The sequence below is a fragment of the Beta vulgaris genome, chromosome 3, assembly GCF_026745355.1.
Source record: "Beta vulgaris subsp. vulgaris cultivar EL10 chromosome 3, EL10.2, whole genome shotgun sequence".
Classification (NCBI taxonomy): Eukaryota; Viridiplantae; Streptophyta; class Magnoliopsida; order Caryophyllales; family Amaranthaceae; genus Beta; species Beta vulgaris.
The window spans coordinates 39917704-39935495 of NC_079204.1; the positions used below are offsets into that span (position 1 = coordinate 39917704).

A 17792-nucleotide genomic window follows, 5' to 3' on the forward strand; every position below is an offset into this window, starting at 1 on the left:
ATTTTTTTGTTACCTATTATAAAGTGACGTTGTTACTCTAATTTTTCAACAAATAAAAGCAACATATTTTTGATTTGTTGCTATTGGAAACTAGTTGTTTTACTATTTGTTGTTAGATAGCATCGTATTTTCAATTTGTTGTCATATAACAACAAACTACGACAACAAATGTTTGGTTTGTTGTCATTAGAAACAATTAATTTTACTATTTGTTGTTAGATGGCATCATATTTGTGATTTGTTGTCATTTAGCAACAAATTACGACAACCAATTGTGGCTCTGTTGACATTAGGAACAATTAATTTTACTAACTGTTACTAGAGGGCATCATATTTCCAATTTGTTGCCATTTAGCAACAAATTATCAAAACCAATTTCATTCGTTGATCACATTAGAAACAATTAATTTTATGATTTGTTGATAGATGACATCATATTTTCATTATGTTGCTATTTAGAAACAAATATGGAAATAGATATTTGATTTGTTATCGTTGGAAATAATATATTTTATTATTTGTTGCTGAAATAACATCAGTTTTTCCTAAAAATGTGTCCCACATCGAAGAAAGATTAACCAAACTACCACTTTATATATCAAGAAATTTCATACCCTATTATCAATTTCTATTAGTATCAGTATGCAAATATCATTCAGAATTGTAAGTGGACTAACTCTCATTCTACAAAAAATATAAGGTTAACCCACGTTGTATGAAGAGTGCATTAGTCAAAGTGTAACTCTATAACAATCAAAAGTTTGAATCTATTTTTAGCAACCAAAATCGATAATTTGTTATTAATGTCTAGCAACAAAACATTAATAATTTGTTGCGATAAGTTGCAACAATCATTTATAACTCGTTACTAGAGTTGGCAACAAGTTTGCCAAATATAGAAACCAACATGACAACAATATTTCAATGGATGTTATGTGGCAACAAAATTTTTTCAGATTTTGTAGCTAAAATCATATGAAAACAAGCCTTTTAGCAACAACTATTTTTTGTTTCCAATTTGTTGCTAACGCGAGTTAGCAACAAATTTCTCATGAATACCAACAATTTTTTACTGTTGCTAAATTGATTTATTTTTGTAGGTGATAGGCCCGCGACCCACTTAGCGGACAACGGGCCGGGCTAGGCCTCGAATGGGCTCGTGTCGGGCCTTGTCGGGCCGCGTGTTGGCCCGCCCCATGCCCACCTCTAATTGTAACTAGGATTTTCCCTTCCCCCATAGTTATTGTTCGGAACAACTACTTTCGGATTATAACAGGTTTAACATTATTACGTAATGAATGAAATGCCATGTTTAGCAAAAAAAAAAAAAAACAACTATGACTTGCACAAGAAAGAAATGGATAGCGTGCAACTTCAAAAAGTTAGATGTATACCGGAACTAAATCTATACAAATATATTAGAAGACGTGCATAAACAAGAAACTGTGCCACGTGGCGCTCTCCCTAGAGACATTGCATATAGGATTTGATCCCGAGACCTCAAGTACATATACTAAAGTCTTAACCACTAGGCTAAGTTGTATTTAGTGTTATTATCATAATGTACTCCCTCCGTTTCCTAAAGATCTTCCCTCTTTCCGTTTAAGGGTGTTTCCAAAAGATCTTCCCTCTTTTGCTTTATTCCTTATTTGGCAAAACAAATTTCCCTATTTACCCTTTCATGTCACTATCATATGGTCCACCATTACATTATTAATTTAATTTTACTCCCTTTCTCTCTCCTACTTTAACCCCTTTCTCTCTCCTACTTTACTCACACCATGCCCCACACAACTTGATTTTCCTTGGTATTTGTAAGAACAGTAAGTGGGAAGATCTTTAGGAAACGGAGGGAGTATTATATTAATAAATAAAATTTTTTCTTAGCTGGGGCATAACCCAAGCCTAATAACTAGTTTATAATTTGTATCTCGCACTTAGCTTATTTTGAAATGTAATCTAAACTTAGTAATTTCGTTGTCATGAATTTGAGCTATAATATTTTATAGATTTCTTAATTTTGCACCAATCTTACGTTCTTAACACGTGGCTTTTAATTTTCTATTATTTAATAACAACAAAATAACTTAAAATAATGATAACAATGACATTTATAATGATAACAACGAAATTAATAATAATTACCAATATTAATAATTAATAAGTACAACATCAACAATAATAATCCTTTTGAACAAATGTACTAATAAATAATAGTATTAATAATAATAATGAATTTTTAAATATAAACATGTTTTGATTTGATCTGAAATTATTTTTTCTAATCTGATCTGATTAGATCTGAAGTAAGCAAAAATAAAGTAAATTAAACATAACCTAAAACAAAGGTACGCTGATTAAAAAGTTTTGAGTTACTAATAAAGCGAGATAATGACTACTAAAGTACTAAGAACCGCGTTGCCGTTACATTACATTTGGTGGAAACTAGAAACACAAGAAATAACAAGGAGTTACAAACTTACAATAACACCCCACTCGCCTCCACCCCTAAAAAAAAAAAAAAAAAAAACAGAAACAAAAAGCATCACAACGACATCGTACTACCCGCTGCATGTTTCAATGGTCACAATCTTGGGAAAAAACACACCCCAGTCAAAGTAAAAGGTTAACTGAGGGGTCCAATTAAAAAACACCCATAAAAATCCAGCACTAAAGTTGCCCAAAAAAAACCCGTAAAAACTAAAAAGAAACACACTCATCAGAATTCAGAAAGAACTCTTTACACAAAGAACATCTTTGTGCAAGATTCAACCGAAAGATTAAACAAAAAATTTTAAAAAAAAGTTAACAACTTCATTAACCTAATAAATTAATCCCAATAAATCCAAGACCTGTTTCTCTTTCCTCTAAAAGGGTATATTAGTCTTTTCCCAAATTTAAGTCACTAAATAAATAGGCATGGGTGTGGAAGAGATCACGTGCGGTGGTGGGTCCAAGTCCATATTAAGATCCTTGAGGCTAATATATGGGATCTCCAAATCACCCTTTCGAGTCGGCGTTAATGTTCCAGCAATTGGGCCGGATGTTGGGCGGGTTGTGGTCCGACAAGGGGAGGTGGACTGTGACCCAGATGAGTACTCTGTAAAGTAAATTGGGCCGGAGATGGACCCACCTCGACAAGGCTGGTGGTGGTTGTGGTAGTCAATTGGGCTGGGTCTCTTGTGTTGAGCGGCCCATTTGGTCTTGAAGAAGAGTAGTGCGTTTTTCCACCACCATTGATGACGTCTCTTCTTTGAGCACTTTTTTGGGTCGTCTTTTGAAATCGGTTTTTGGAGCTTAAAATGGAGCGTGTCTATGGATCTTGTAGCTTCTCGTTTATGCTTCCTTGCCTCCTCTAACACCTTCAATTGAAAATATATAAATCATTATTTACAAACCATAATTATTCAAATTTATACCGGAAATATACGCTATTTTTCTCGGAAATAATACCCAAATTACAATAATTATCACCGATGTATGCGGAACTCTTAGAAGAAAAAGCTAGAGTAAATCTAAGAAATGGCAGAAATAAATAGAGGGTGTTAACTGTTACACTTACATACCTGGAAATAATCGATTTGAGGGTCAAAGCCATAATCGCTGAAATGGTGAGGTTCAAGCATAGTGAAAACAGGGGATTTGGATGACATTATAGAGTATATTAGTTAAGAATTTTTGGTGAGTGTTTGTTTGTTAGAAGGAGAAGAAGGGAAAGAGAGGAGAGAGGTAGTATTTGAGTAGTGAGGAAGAAGGGGCAAGTGGGGGGCTCAAGAAATAAGATTAAGAGTTAAGACTGAAAATAACGGTAAAGAGAAATGATATGGAATGATGACACTTGCTAATGAAGTCTGACTAGGTCATCACTTCATCCAATGGTTTTGCTTGCTAAAATAGGAGGAAGAGTAAACATAGAAGTAAAGTTGGAGGAACAACCTTTTCAAACAACATTTATTGACTCTTGGAGGAGGTTAGAAGTATGGACCTGCAAGATCCCGTGAGAAAAGTTGAACCATGTGAATATGGCCAATATTATATGCTCAACAACATCAACCCTAGCTTCCAAGGAAGTCATACTCTCTATCTAATACATATTAAATTTAAGGGAAAAGCTAGCATATAAGAACCTATAAATGGAAATTATTTTGTAAAACAAGCATTAATGACCTTGATAAATGCATGCTTTTTGTCATAAATAACCAACTTTATACTAGTTTAGGAAAGGTATTTAATGCTTATATGCAGTCCTAAGGGCTGCATTTAGCATTACCCTAAATTCAAATCTATTAGATACTACTCTTTCAGAAATATTTCTTGACAATTTCAGAAATATTTCTTGTGTTGTGATATGTTATAATAGTACAAATTTTGAACATCTCCATCAAAGAAACTGACCCTTACATATTTAGTATGAGATGACAACTTAATCAAAGCGAGAACCATATTAAGATGATAATACTAATAGTATCAAGTTCTTTAGTTCATGTTTATAGAATAAGAAACATAAAACATTACCCTCATCAAGTTCAAAATCTTGCCCCAAAACTTATAATAAATATTCAAGTAAACATGTACATGATACAAAATCCAAAATAATTGCCAAACTTGTTAGATGTACAACACTGCATGAACTTGACAAAATCTAATAACTTGCTTGATAAATGACGCAAGTAGACTACAAAAGTTGTGATCAACAATTAACATTTGACAAGAGAAAGTAGCCAAATTTTAGTAGAAGTATTATGTCCATATTGTAAGATTATGTTGGCTAACTATTTTCGAATTAGCCATAGTCCATTCTGTGAGAACAAGTACAAACAACATGAGTAATGGGCCCAAAACTTTAGATGCTGGAAGGGTCAATTGGGTTGGTTAAAGATGATCTCCGTTTCCCCCCTTTGTTTTTCCTTCCTATTTTATGATTGGTTAAAAGATGGTTACAGAATAAAGAAGGCAAATGTTATTAACAACAGGACCAATTTCATAATTGTTTCACATACCATATTTTACTATGTTACAACAATATTTTCTTTACCATAGGTACAAATATTTTGTTTTTAGCTTCATAATATATCAAATTACAATGAAAATCACATATTCTGATTCTTTTAAAAGCATAACTTGCCAGCGTTTAAAACACAAAGCATAAATTAAAAAGAGTGAATTTGAGGTCAAATGACAAGAAACTAAACTTTTACCCATTAGACAAATGCAGCTACTCAGATTATACAACTATAGCAAGTAGCAAAAGAAAGAATTGAGCGAAGAATCCATAAGCTTTCAAAGTTTCAATGTTTTCCTTCCAGCTGGAAAAACAGGCATGGGAGGGAGACACTTACATTGATACAAAATACATTCCATTAGTGATGAGAAATATTTACCAAAGAATGTCAATGTTCAGTCAATGGCATATCAGACCAAGAGCAATCATCAATGAGATCTTATCGAATATTCCTACAACATAATGGTACGACGGATACTTAAAAGTTTTCTCAGATTGCTTGAAATTATAACATGTATTACAAAACAGCCGTTAAACATATATCCACTAGTTGAAAAATGACGATTTCTGTCTCCCCAAGTGCGTCGCATTAAAACGAAAATGACGCAAAAAGTGAATTTGTGTCGCATGGGAGACAGAGTGCGACGCAAAATAACTGCTCACAAGCACCAGATACGAGCCATATGCGTCGCACCCTCATGATGTGCTGACGCATATGGTTCGTATGCGCCGCACATCATAAGGGTGCGACGCACATCGCTGCATTCTGTTGAAAAAAAATGAGGCCCTTTCTGCGGCGGACATATTGAGGGTGCGTTGCGAAAGGATGATTTGCGTCGGACCCCTAGGCCCATCCGACGAAAATCACTTGGGCCACACGTATAATTTTCATCCAATAATGGCGTAGACGATTAAAGTAATTGGGCTTAAGGGAACAATCTGCGTCGGACTCATACACCCATATGATGCAGATCATTTTAGTTCTTTTTATTTCAGAGCCTACCACACTCTCCGTCATTTTTATATCTCTCTCCCTTTCTCTCCCTCTCTCACTATATCTCCTTCACCGATTCTTCACTGTAAATCTCACTTCCACTTCGATCCTTCACTCATCTCACTTCTAATTTGTTCCTTCTCTCATCCCACTCATCTCACTTCGATGAATTTTCTCCCACAAATCGACATTTTCACAATTAAACAAACAAGATCTGAAATGAGGGTTTCTTTCAAGAAAGAGAAGATCGAAAACTGGAGAACGAGAAGAAAGAGAAGATTGAGAATTGAAGAACGGGAAGAAAGAGAAAGATCAAGCACTGAAGAACGAGAAGAAAGGTCGAGAATTCGAAAATATGGGAAAATCGAATTCGAAGAACTACAAGAAAGAACGCGTCGGTCAAATTCTAGGTTTGTTGAATTTTTTTGAGTTTCTTTTTTTTTTTTATTAAATAAATAGTGAAATTATGTGAAATGCGCTATTTTTATTGATCTTCTGAAAATTTGAGATTATTATTGTCGCGATTTTATGCCTTCTCCTCTTTTCCAGCATTTTTTTTAGATCTACTTTCTTTCATTTCTCTATTATTTTTGGTAAAAAAATGTTCTTGCTGATTTTGTTCGAGGAATCGTCATGGACAGACTAACGTCGGTGATTTCTTCCGGGAATCGTCGTGGACAGACTCGCCGGCGGCGACGAAGAAGATGATTTTGTTTCTTCCCCAGATAATTGTGAAATGACAATGTAGGGATCTATTTGTTTGATTTTTTTTGATATTTTGGTGATCCAGATTCAAAAAAAGAGGCGGCGGCTAGGGTTTGCAAATTGGGGTTTCATCTAGGGTTTGAAACTTTAAAATTGTAAAAATTGATTATGGAATTGTATTTTAGTGGTTGATTTTTCTTTGGTTTGCATTATGTATTTGAACTCAAATTATGTATTTTTTTTTATCATGTGAAACTGACATACGAGGAGATCTTGAGTTTTTATTACAGTTGAGTTTCGTTTTTTTTTTAACAAAACTACCTATTTGCGTCGGATCTGACATTCAATCCGACGCAAATTCCATTTTTTAATAAATACACCAACCTAAAGATCTGTAAAGCTAGGGAGAGAATGTGCGTCGCACTCGGGCTATGTGTGACGCACATTGTCTTGGAGAAATTGTTGGGCTGGGGAGAGCCATCTGCGTCGCACCCTATACAACGTGCGACACAAATAGCTAACGATCTGCCTCGTTTTCGCATACGACGCAGATGAATGATAGGTCGTCTGCGTCGAGACCTGTGCCGTCGGACCCAAGTCCGACGCAAATAGGGGGTCTCGGGTCCGACGCAAATCAACCTTTCTCTAGTAGTGATCCTAATACAAATATTATATTCATCCAATTTAAATACAGTAAGTATGAAGCAATTAGAAAGCACCTTCGCCAGCAACCGATTAGGAGCAATGCCAGCACTACAAGTTAAACCAGTCTCTTAAAAAACACTTCTGCTAATGTCTTCAACAACATTATCACTCCTCGTTCTAATATGACTATATAGTATGCGACTTACTCCTTTCACCAAAAAATGGCGTAGACGATTAAAGTAATTGGGCTTAAGGGAACAATCTGCGTTGGACTCATACACCCATACGATGCAGATCATTTCAGTTCTTTTTATTTCAAACCCTACCACACTCTCCGTCATTTTTATATCTCTCTCCCTTTCTCTCCCTCTCTCACTATATCTCCTTCACCGATTCTTCACTGTAAATCTCACTTCCACTTTGATCCTTCACTCATCTCACTTCTAATTTGTTCCTTTTCTCATCCCACTCATCTCACTTCGATGAATTTTCTCCCACAAATTGACATTTTCACAATGAAACAAACAAGATCTGAAATGAGGGTTTCTTTCAAGAAAGAGAAGATCGAAAATTGGAGAACGAGAAGAAAGAGAAGATTGACAATTGAAGAACGCGAAGAAAGAGAAAGATCAAGAACTGAAGAACGAGAAGAAAGGTCGAGAATTCGAAAATATGGAAAAATCGAATTCGAAGAACTAGAAGAAACAACGCGTCGGTCAAATTCCAGGTTTGTTGACTTTTTTGAGTTTCTTTTTTTTTATTAAAAAAATAGTGAAATTATGTGAAATGCGCTGTTCTTATTGATCTTCTGAAAATTTGAGATTATTATTGTTGCGATTTCATGCCTTCTCCTCTTTTCCAGTATTTTTTTTAGATCTACTTTCTTTCATTTCTCTATTATTTTTGGTAAAAAAATGTTCTTGCTGATTTTGTTCGAGGAATCGTCATGGACAGACTAATGTCGGTGGTTTCTTCCAGGAATCGTCGTGGACAGACTCGCCGGCAGCGACAAAGAAGATGATTTTGTTTCTTCCCCAGATAATTGTGAAATGACAATGTAGGGATCAATTTGTTTGATTTTTTTTGATATTATGGAGATTCAGATTCAAAATAATAGGCGGCGGCTAGGGGTTGCAAATCGGGGTTTCATCCAGGGTTTGAAACTTTAAAACTGTAAAAATTGATTATGGAATTGTATTTTAGTGGTTGATTTTTATTTGCTTTGCATTATGTATTTGAACTCAAATTATGTATTTTTTTATGATGTGAAACTAACATACGAGGAGATCTTGAGTTTTTATTGCAGTTGAGTTTCGTTTTTTTTTAACAAAACTACCTATTAGCGTCGGATCTGACATTCAATCCGACGCAAATTCCATTTTTTAATAAATACACCAAGCTAAAGGTCTGTAAAGCTGGGGAGAGAATGTGCGTCGCACCTGGGCTATGTGTGACGCACATTGTCTTGGAGAAATTGTTAGGCTGGGGAGAGCCATCTGCGTCGCACCCTATACAACGTGCGACACAATGCAAATAGCTAACGATCTGCCTCGTTTTCGCATACGACGCAGATGAATGATAGGTCATCTGCGTCGAGACTTGTGCCGTCGGACCCAAGTCCGACGCAAATAGGGGGTCTCGGGTCCGACGCAAATCAACCTTTCTCTACCAGTGATCCTAATACAAATATTATATTCATCCAATTTAAATACAGTAAGTATGAAGCAATTAGAAAGCACCTTCGCCAGCAACCGATTAGGAGCAACGCCAGCACTACAAGTTAAACCAGTCTCTTAAAAAACACTTCTGCTAATGTCTTCAACAACATTATCACTCCTCGTTCTAATATGACTATATAATATGCGACTTACTCCTTTCACCAAAAAATAAAAGAATCCATTTGCAGTTCTTTATTTATTTTTCGAAAAAAACAAAACAAGGGTCCAGAGTAAAGACGACTTCCAATTAGCCCAAAAACATTCACATTCCCCAACTCTTCAAGTTCTCAGTAAACCCTTGTCCAATCACCCAACAATAGGAAAAAAAAAAAGGAAAATGTGCTATAATATACGAGAAATTTTGTTCCCAATTCCTGAAGGCGTTTCTTTTTTGGTCGACCCCTTCAATAACTAAATCTTTTTCAGTCTTGACATGTAAATTACTGGTTAAATTGAGGTTACCAGTTGAATTTTCAGTAAGCTACATAAAGAGGTAAGAAAACAGCATAGACTCAAAAGAGGTAAAGGAAATATATCATAGACAAACAAGCTCCGACCTCTCTTTGGTAAATATAAAAAAAAAATTTAAGAGGGAAGAATTTACATGGTGAGAATATGAATTATATAAACAAGCTTCGACCTCTCTTCCTCTTCAATTGGGAGATAAAATTGTACCAGTTGGGATCCAAATATACTGCACCAATTCTCTCTCTTTGACTCTCTCCTTCTCCAATTCTACATGATTCTCGGTGATTCAGGGAATCGAATTTTGTGGTTTACAGTTTAGCCACGAAATTTGTAGCTAGGTTTATCTTTTGTTGAGGAAATTTGGGGGTTTTCTTTTTTTTTTTTTAGAATGGAATTTATTCTTTGAACTTGTTGATTTGGGTTTTTTTTTTCTTTCCTGTAATGTTTTAGGGGGTTTGGGGGTTTTCTAACGTTCTAGAATGACTTCTGAAATTTTAGGAAAAAAGGCGAGGGAAATCAGCTAGCTTTTGCGCCATATGTTAATAATTGGGGACTACTCTATATTTGCCTTATTTCATCTTGCAACGCCATAACTGATGTCATTGCATTAGTTATATCAAATGCGATGCCAGTGATAAAGCTATTGCATTAGCATAACTAAATGCGACGCCAACCAACTTTATGCAACGTTTAAGCCAAAGACTGTTGCAATAGCTCAAGAAAACGTTGCGCTAGATGACACAACACAACGACAATATTCAATCGTTGCATTAGAGGCGTTGCACTTGCTCAAAAATGTAGTAGTGAATCCTAGTATCGAGTCTCACTTTATATAAGAAGGGAATCTCTAATTTTCTATCTTACCTTAAAAAATAGTTAAAATCTCTTGCAAGTATGGAGAAATTTGGGGATCCCTCTGATAAAGAATGAGACTCGAACTCAAAACCTTTGCGATTGGAGGCTATATAGCACAAGCACCTCTACTAGGTTAAGTACTCGTACTCGTACTCGTACTCGTACCCGTTCCCAATACGATAGTATTCTGTATGGGCACGCGTATTCATTCATAAAATTTTGGAATACCATCGTGTTCCGTCCTCAAATTGGAGGTGATGCAAACTACATTAGAGATGATGCAAACACCACTAGGCTACACTTGTTGCTCATATTATGGTATATATACACATAAAAGTTCAATTGTATCTAACATTATAGGTGATCAACCTAGCCCGGTCCTTAAATTAGTGGGTTTGGGCAACATTTTTCACCCTGTGGTTCTGGTCTAGCCCTGCCCGACCCGATTTTTTGCCAAAAGGTCGGGCCATGGGTATCCTAAACCTAAATATGGAAGTTTAGGCTAAATTTTGGTCCAACCTAATATAGTAGAGTTTTGCACGAAAATTTTGGTCCAAGCTTTGGCCCGACTTTGTCTGATCTTAGGCAAAAGCCTGAAATGCATTACTCTTTTTTGCTAAAGCTCAATTCGACCCATGGCCACCTCTATTAAACATACTTTCATTGATTCTGAAGTTACTACTACTTTGCAACTTTGATGGCGCCAGACAGACGCGGATCTAGGATTTTCAATTTGGAGAAGCACGGTATAAGTGACACTATACATCATCATTACACAAACCAACAATTTAAAATTTAGTGATCAAAATACATAAATCAAACAACGATTTCATCACATAAATAGTCAACGAAAAGCTTAGTGTTAGAAAAAACAAATCCTAACTTTATAGAATTTGTGATTTTTTTTTTAAAATAAGAACTACTTTCACAATATCACGTTTTAATACTCCCCTCTTAATTATAATAAAGATAACACTTTGATTTCCACGTTTTCAAATACTTAACTTTAATCATGAAACTAATTTGAGTACTAAAGAATGTATTTTAATACATGAAAGTACACAAAGTCCAATTCTCCCATTTGTTTAAGATGGAGAGTTCGAGACAATATGATTAAAAATGTATTTTATTTTGACTGGGCTACTTCGAGATTTTATGTTGGATACAAAAAATAAAGAGGAGAATACTCTTTTTGAATAATAAAGAGGACAGAAGATATGAGAATCGGGAAGGTTGGAAAGTAAACAGAATATTTGAAAGGAACCAAATCAAAATTTTCACGGCAACTCGTTAAATAAAGAGAACAAAGAAAATAAAACAAATGAAGAAGAGAAATAAAATTTGAAGGAATACAACTCCCATCCTTATGAGATTCGAACCGCGACTCCTCAGGGCTCAGATCCCATTATTCCCACGTGTAACATAACGCTCAGTATTTACCACTTAACTTAAATCTTCAATATGCATCTAAGCGTAGACCTATTTTAAATATTTCCTGCTTTATCTAGGAGACAAAAAATCACAATATATTTTTGGGGGGTCGTGCCATTCTAGATATTGCATAGATTCACCTCTGATTCCATGTGTAATATAACGCTCAACATTTACCACCTAACCTAACTCTTCAATGTGCATTCTAAGCGTAAACGTATTTTAAATGTTTACTACGTTATCTGGGAGATAAAAAATTCACAATATATTTTTGGGGGACCCATGTCACCCAGGCACTACATAGATCAGCCCTTGGTGCCAAATAAAAGAGGAATGTATATCAATATGTATGATAGATTTCAATTTAGGATATATAAGATAGAGATTTATAAGTAGGCTTGTCGAAAATTGAAGCACTAAATAAATAAATAAACAGTTGAAGTACAAAAGAGATTATTTTCAAATCGCAAAACTAGAATTCTATTATCCTATAGTCCATACGTAATTTCAGATAAATGGTCGAATAATATATAAGAGCAAGGCCATTGGTTGATCCCATGTATATATCATGAGGAGAGAGAGAATAAAAGGCAATAAAAATAATAGGAGAAAAAAAAGGAGGAAAGAGCATGAAGATCAAATCGTGCAACGATCTCAAACCTAACAACAAAAGTTGGTTCATCATCCACATATGACGCGAGCTGAGAGGAGGCTAAATATGACGTAGGTCCCACTTCTACTGTGTGGCAGAGATCTAACCATCCTTATTGCATCAATCTACTGGTCTATATTGGACTAAATTAGTAAAGTTGCAAATTTTTGCAACGAGCATATGTAAAAAAAAAAATTTTAAAAAAATAATATTTATATTTTTCTTGTCTATAAATACAGACCAATATTGAGATACTTGTACACATCTTATTTTTGAGCTCATTTTGTTATTGAAAGTCATATTTGTTTCCTTTCATCATTTATCCACCCCACAAAAATAAATTCTCTCATAATAATATTAGTTATGGATCCCAAAATCGGTATAAAAAAAACCCTCGAAAATCCAAAAAGACCTCAACAACCTCACATTATTCCAATTTTTCAATCGTCTAGCTCCCAAATTGATCTAAATTCTCAAACTGATCCAAATTTTCATATGGGATAAAACTCACAAAATATGATTTATCCTACTCAACTTAACCAACAATTCCCCCAACAAAATATGAGTTTTTCAAATACACCTTCTTGTTTGCTCCACATTCACAAGAAAATCAATACAATTTGAATGAGAAATTATCGTGATTCTCAAGATGAGACATCATTTCCTATGTCTCAACATTTCCAATAGTCACAAGGTGAAGGGTCATTTTCGAACTTCAGTAGTTCATATCGGTCTCGAGGTGCATTGATTGAGCGTGATGATAATAACAACGAAGAAGATAAAGGGTCAGGAAATTCTGGAGGGCAGCTGAAGAAGAGGTTTTCGTGAAGCATGGTTAATGGTAAGCCAAGATAAAGGTAGTACTATTAAACAAACAACAATTATTTTTTGAACAAAAATTACTGAAATGTTTAAGGAAGTTAAATATTTTAGAGATCGATGCTGGGAAGAAGAAATTGACAGTTTCAGAGAATTATGTCAAATATAAAGTCAATGGAAAATAATAGATGCAAAAGTATCCAAATTTATTGGTGCATATGTTCATGCGGAGGCTCATCGGAGAAGTGTGGAGTCTGATGACGAAATCATGAAAACTGCACTTGCAATCTGCAAAAAGAATAATAAAACAAATAAACTTCAACAAGCTTCATGGTTGGGAAATTCTGAGGCATAATGATGTATGGAAGCCTTTAGGAGATACTGTCAAAGCTTCCAAAAAGCAGACATTTAATCAAGAAAGTGGCTGAAAGAGAGTGAGGGTTCAATGAAGCTGGCAACTACTCCACTTCAAGTGAGCCAAATACGCCAAGCAGTGGAGACCCAACTATTACAAACGACGGATTCACCAAAAATAAAAGGCAAGGGAAAGGTTTTGAATATGGCCGCATAAGCCTTTCAAGAGTGGATGGATCAAGTCCAAAAATTAAATTTGGAGACAAACAATGAACTTCAAGTCGAGATCCAAAGGATTAATCATGAACAAAAAAAGCAACACTGAGATGACGCGGCTAGAAAGGGAGAAAACTGCAATTAAAAAAAGGAAGATTATGTTGGAGTTATTCAAGGTGCTTTCAGAAAGGAATGATTTAAATGAGGAAGAATAACAACTCAAGGGTGTGTTCTCCCCCATTTATTTTCATTTCAGTTCACTTGCAATTAGTTCAGTTTAGTTGCAACCAGTTCAGTTTAGTTCCTAATTTATTTCTCTGATAATGAAACAATGATATTATTATTATTATTATTATTATTATTATTATTATTATTATTATTATTATTATTATTATTATTATTATTATTATTATTATTATTATTATTATTATTATTATTATTATTATTATTATCATCATCATCATCATTATTATTATTATCATTATTATTATTACAATTATCTGCCATTAATATTATTAATATTATTATAAATAATATTATCAATATTATTGTGAATAATATTATCAATATTATTATTATTATTATTAGTAGATTACTATTATTATTACTATTACTATTATTATTAATTTTACTATTATTATTACTATCATTATTATTAATATTACTACTATTATTATTATTATTATTATTATTATTATTACTATTATTACTATTATTATTATGACTATTATTATTGCTATTATTATTACTATTACTATTATACTGTTATTTATTACTATTATTGTTATTATTACTATTATTGTTACTATAATTATTACTATTATTATTACTATTATTATTACTATTATTATTAATATTACTGTTACAACTTACAATATTACTATTGTTAGTAATATGTTATTATTATTATTATTATTATTATTATTATTATTATTATTATTATTATTATTATTATTATTATTATTATTATTAGTAACATTATTATTATTATTATTACTATTATTATTGTTATTATTACTATTATGATTATTACTATTATTACTATTATTATTAGGAAAAATTTATGGGGATAATCCGGATTTTGGCCGGTCTTCTTATAACAGTCCTACCTTTAGAGTTTGGATGATTCAATATAATTCCACCTTTTTCCTTATCTTCTTAAATTGGACTAGGTTAACCGATCACTAGTTGTAATTGAAAAATAACGTCCCATCCCTTGCTTTTCTTCTATGCACATTAATTAGGCTAAAAACAAACTGAAATCTTGATCCCCTTAAACTAAGTTATTTTTCCTCCATTATTCAGTAAGTTACCATTAGTCTATTACGGTATTACTTTTTTTTAGAGAGGAGTATTACGGTTTTACTTTATCTCACTCTTCATCTTTCTCTCTCAGACACTTTTTTAACTGAAAATTGGATTTTTTGAGTAATGACAAACATAGAAACATTCACAAAATTAAGATAATTCACACTTCCAAGATCAATATAGCATAAAGTAATCAACCTTAAAAATCAAACTTAATAATTCCATATTCCTACCCAAAAACCATATCAGATCTAAAAACAATCCTGCATAATCAAGAGTTTGTTAGAACCATGCATTGCTCCTACTCAACAAAGCCATATTCCAAAATATAAACAACATCCATTAAAAAAAATAAAATAAATGCTGAAGAATGGTTTCTCTAGATAAAGGTAAATCCATAGCTCACAAAATACTGGAAGAAAAAATTTGAGGTCGAAAAAAAAAAAAGTGCAATGGAGAAGAAAAAGTGCTCACAAAATATATGAAGGAAAAACTTAAGGTTTGGATGAAGAAGATGATAATTTGACATTTAACTATGATGGAGGCAGTGACAAGGACGAAACCGCTATCAACATGGAAACAAAAGATACACTTGTGAAAAATAAAGGTAAAAATATTACACTTGTTTCTTATGGGGTGCTGGTTCCCATCCACCTGAGTTGATTCTCCCACAAAAGACAGTGACAAAGTTCAGATTATCCTTTATAGCTTGTGAAATTCATATTTTACCCTTGCATTGAGTAAAGGATTTTATGTGTCTACCTCTATGAAAACCATTGCCCATTAACAAATTAAATTCAGAATTAATAGGAATTTAAGAAGAGGAAAACAGTTTTTATTAACTTTAGAGAGTAATAACGAGAGAGAGAAGCAAGGGGATGGAGAATGAGAAATTGGGAAAAAAGGAAAATAAATATGTGAGTAGGGGTCATCAACACGTGAGTCATTCAACTTGCAATTACAGGTTACTAATAGGTAATAACTCAATTTAAGAAGATAAGTTAAAAGGTGGGATTTTATTGAGAGGCAGGACTGTTATAAGATGACCGCCCAAAGGTCGAATTATTTCCATCAATTATTTCCTTATTATTATTGTTATTAATTATTACTATTAATTATTATTATTATTATTATTATTATTATTATTATTATTATTATTATTATTACTATTATATAATAATATTTATATTAATATTATAATTACTATAATAATAATAATAATAATAATTATTATTATTATTATTATTATTACTATTATTATTACTATTATTATTATTACTAATATTATTATTATAATCAATATTATTATCATTATTGTTATTATTATTACTACTACTGTTTACTAGTACTATTACTATTACTGTATGATTTTGCTAATTATATTGAAAATAATAATTCAATACTAAGAAGTAGACATCTCAATAATATTTGTCATTGTTCAAAGTACATACTTTTTAATAGACGACAACTATACTACTATCAGTAATAACAACAATAATACTTGTCATTGACGAAATGATCATATTTTTTAATACACGTTTTCATAATTGAACTACTAGGCAGGATAATATTACTATCGAACATTAACTAGTTTTCATAATAGGCTAATTCTTCATTATAATTACTCTTATTTATTTATTAATTTATATTTATTAATTAATGATAGCCAAATTGTTATCTGTACTATTAGTTATAATTTAATCCAGCTTAGTTCAGTTAAGTTCAGTTCAATTCAGTTGCATTTAGTTTATTTTAGTTGCAATCAGTTCAGTTCAGTTGCTTTTTGCCGAAGAGAACCGACCCGAAGTGAGATTTAGTTAAGGTTTTTATTTCCAATGTAATTTTATGATTTTCCTTTAGTAAGATTGATGTTATTTAGTGTTTTTCCTACTTTCGAATGTAATGTTATTTTACTTTGTTAGTTAGTCTTACACTCGGTTGTTGTATGAAATTATCAAACTAAGGAATCTAAATGTTTTTTATGTTTTAATATATGCTGTATCGAATGATTCAAATCATGATATTATTAATGAGCCATGTCTTAATCTGACAACTCACTCCATATATATTAATTCATTATTACTGTAATAATAAAGGCATTGATTTGACTTTCACTTCATGTATCATTCCATTATTCGAGAAACATAGAGGTTAATTAAGCTGCTATATTTTTTTTAATTGTTATATGTAATGTAATTCTATATGTATGTGTGATTTCTATTGTTTAATGCAATATTATTTTTATTATTATATTTTCTGATTACATATTTGAATCGATGGTATTAAATCGATCACCATATCAAATTATGTACAATATTAATGAAATTATTATTTATTAATATTTTTTAATTACAAACATATAAATTATTTACACTCAATAATCATTAATTAATTCTTAAATAATACATAATAAATAAAAAGATGTGGGATGGAAAGGAGATTGAGAGAGAGAATATATGATAGGGTATGGTAAAAAGTAGGAAAGAGAATGTGAAAATCTAAAATTACAGATCATCCATCGAGATTAAAGACATAATAAAAATTAATAGTAGATCATGAATGATATGGAACAGATAAAAATTATTAAAATATTTGATGATCCAAGATTTTGGATCAACATTGGTT

At 32.6% G+C, this 17792-nt stretch overlaps 1 protein-coding gene across 1 annotated transcript; it reads right to left on the reverse strand.

Moving 5' to 3' along the window:
- Positions 1–2338: 2338 nt before the first annotated feature.
- Positions 2339–3964, reverse strand: LOC104906525 (hypothetical protein). The gene is made up of 2 exons (XM_010695290.3): positions 3567–3964; positions 2339–3362 (listed from the first exon to the last, which is right to left on the reverse strand). The coding sequence occupies exons 1-2, from the start codon at positions 3651–3653 to the stop codon at positions 2898–2900; spliced, it is 552 nt and encodes a 183-aa protein (XP_010693592.2). The 5' UTR covers positions 3654–3964; the 3' UTR covers positions 2339–2897.
- Between the last annotated feature and the right edge of the window lie 13828 nt (positions 3965–17792).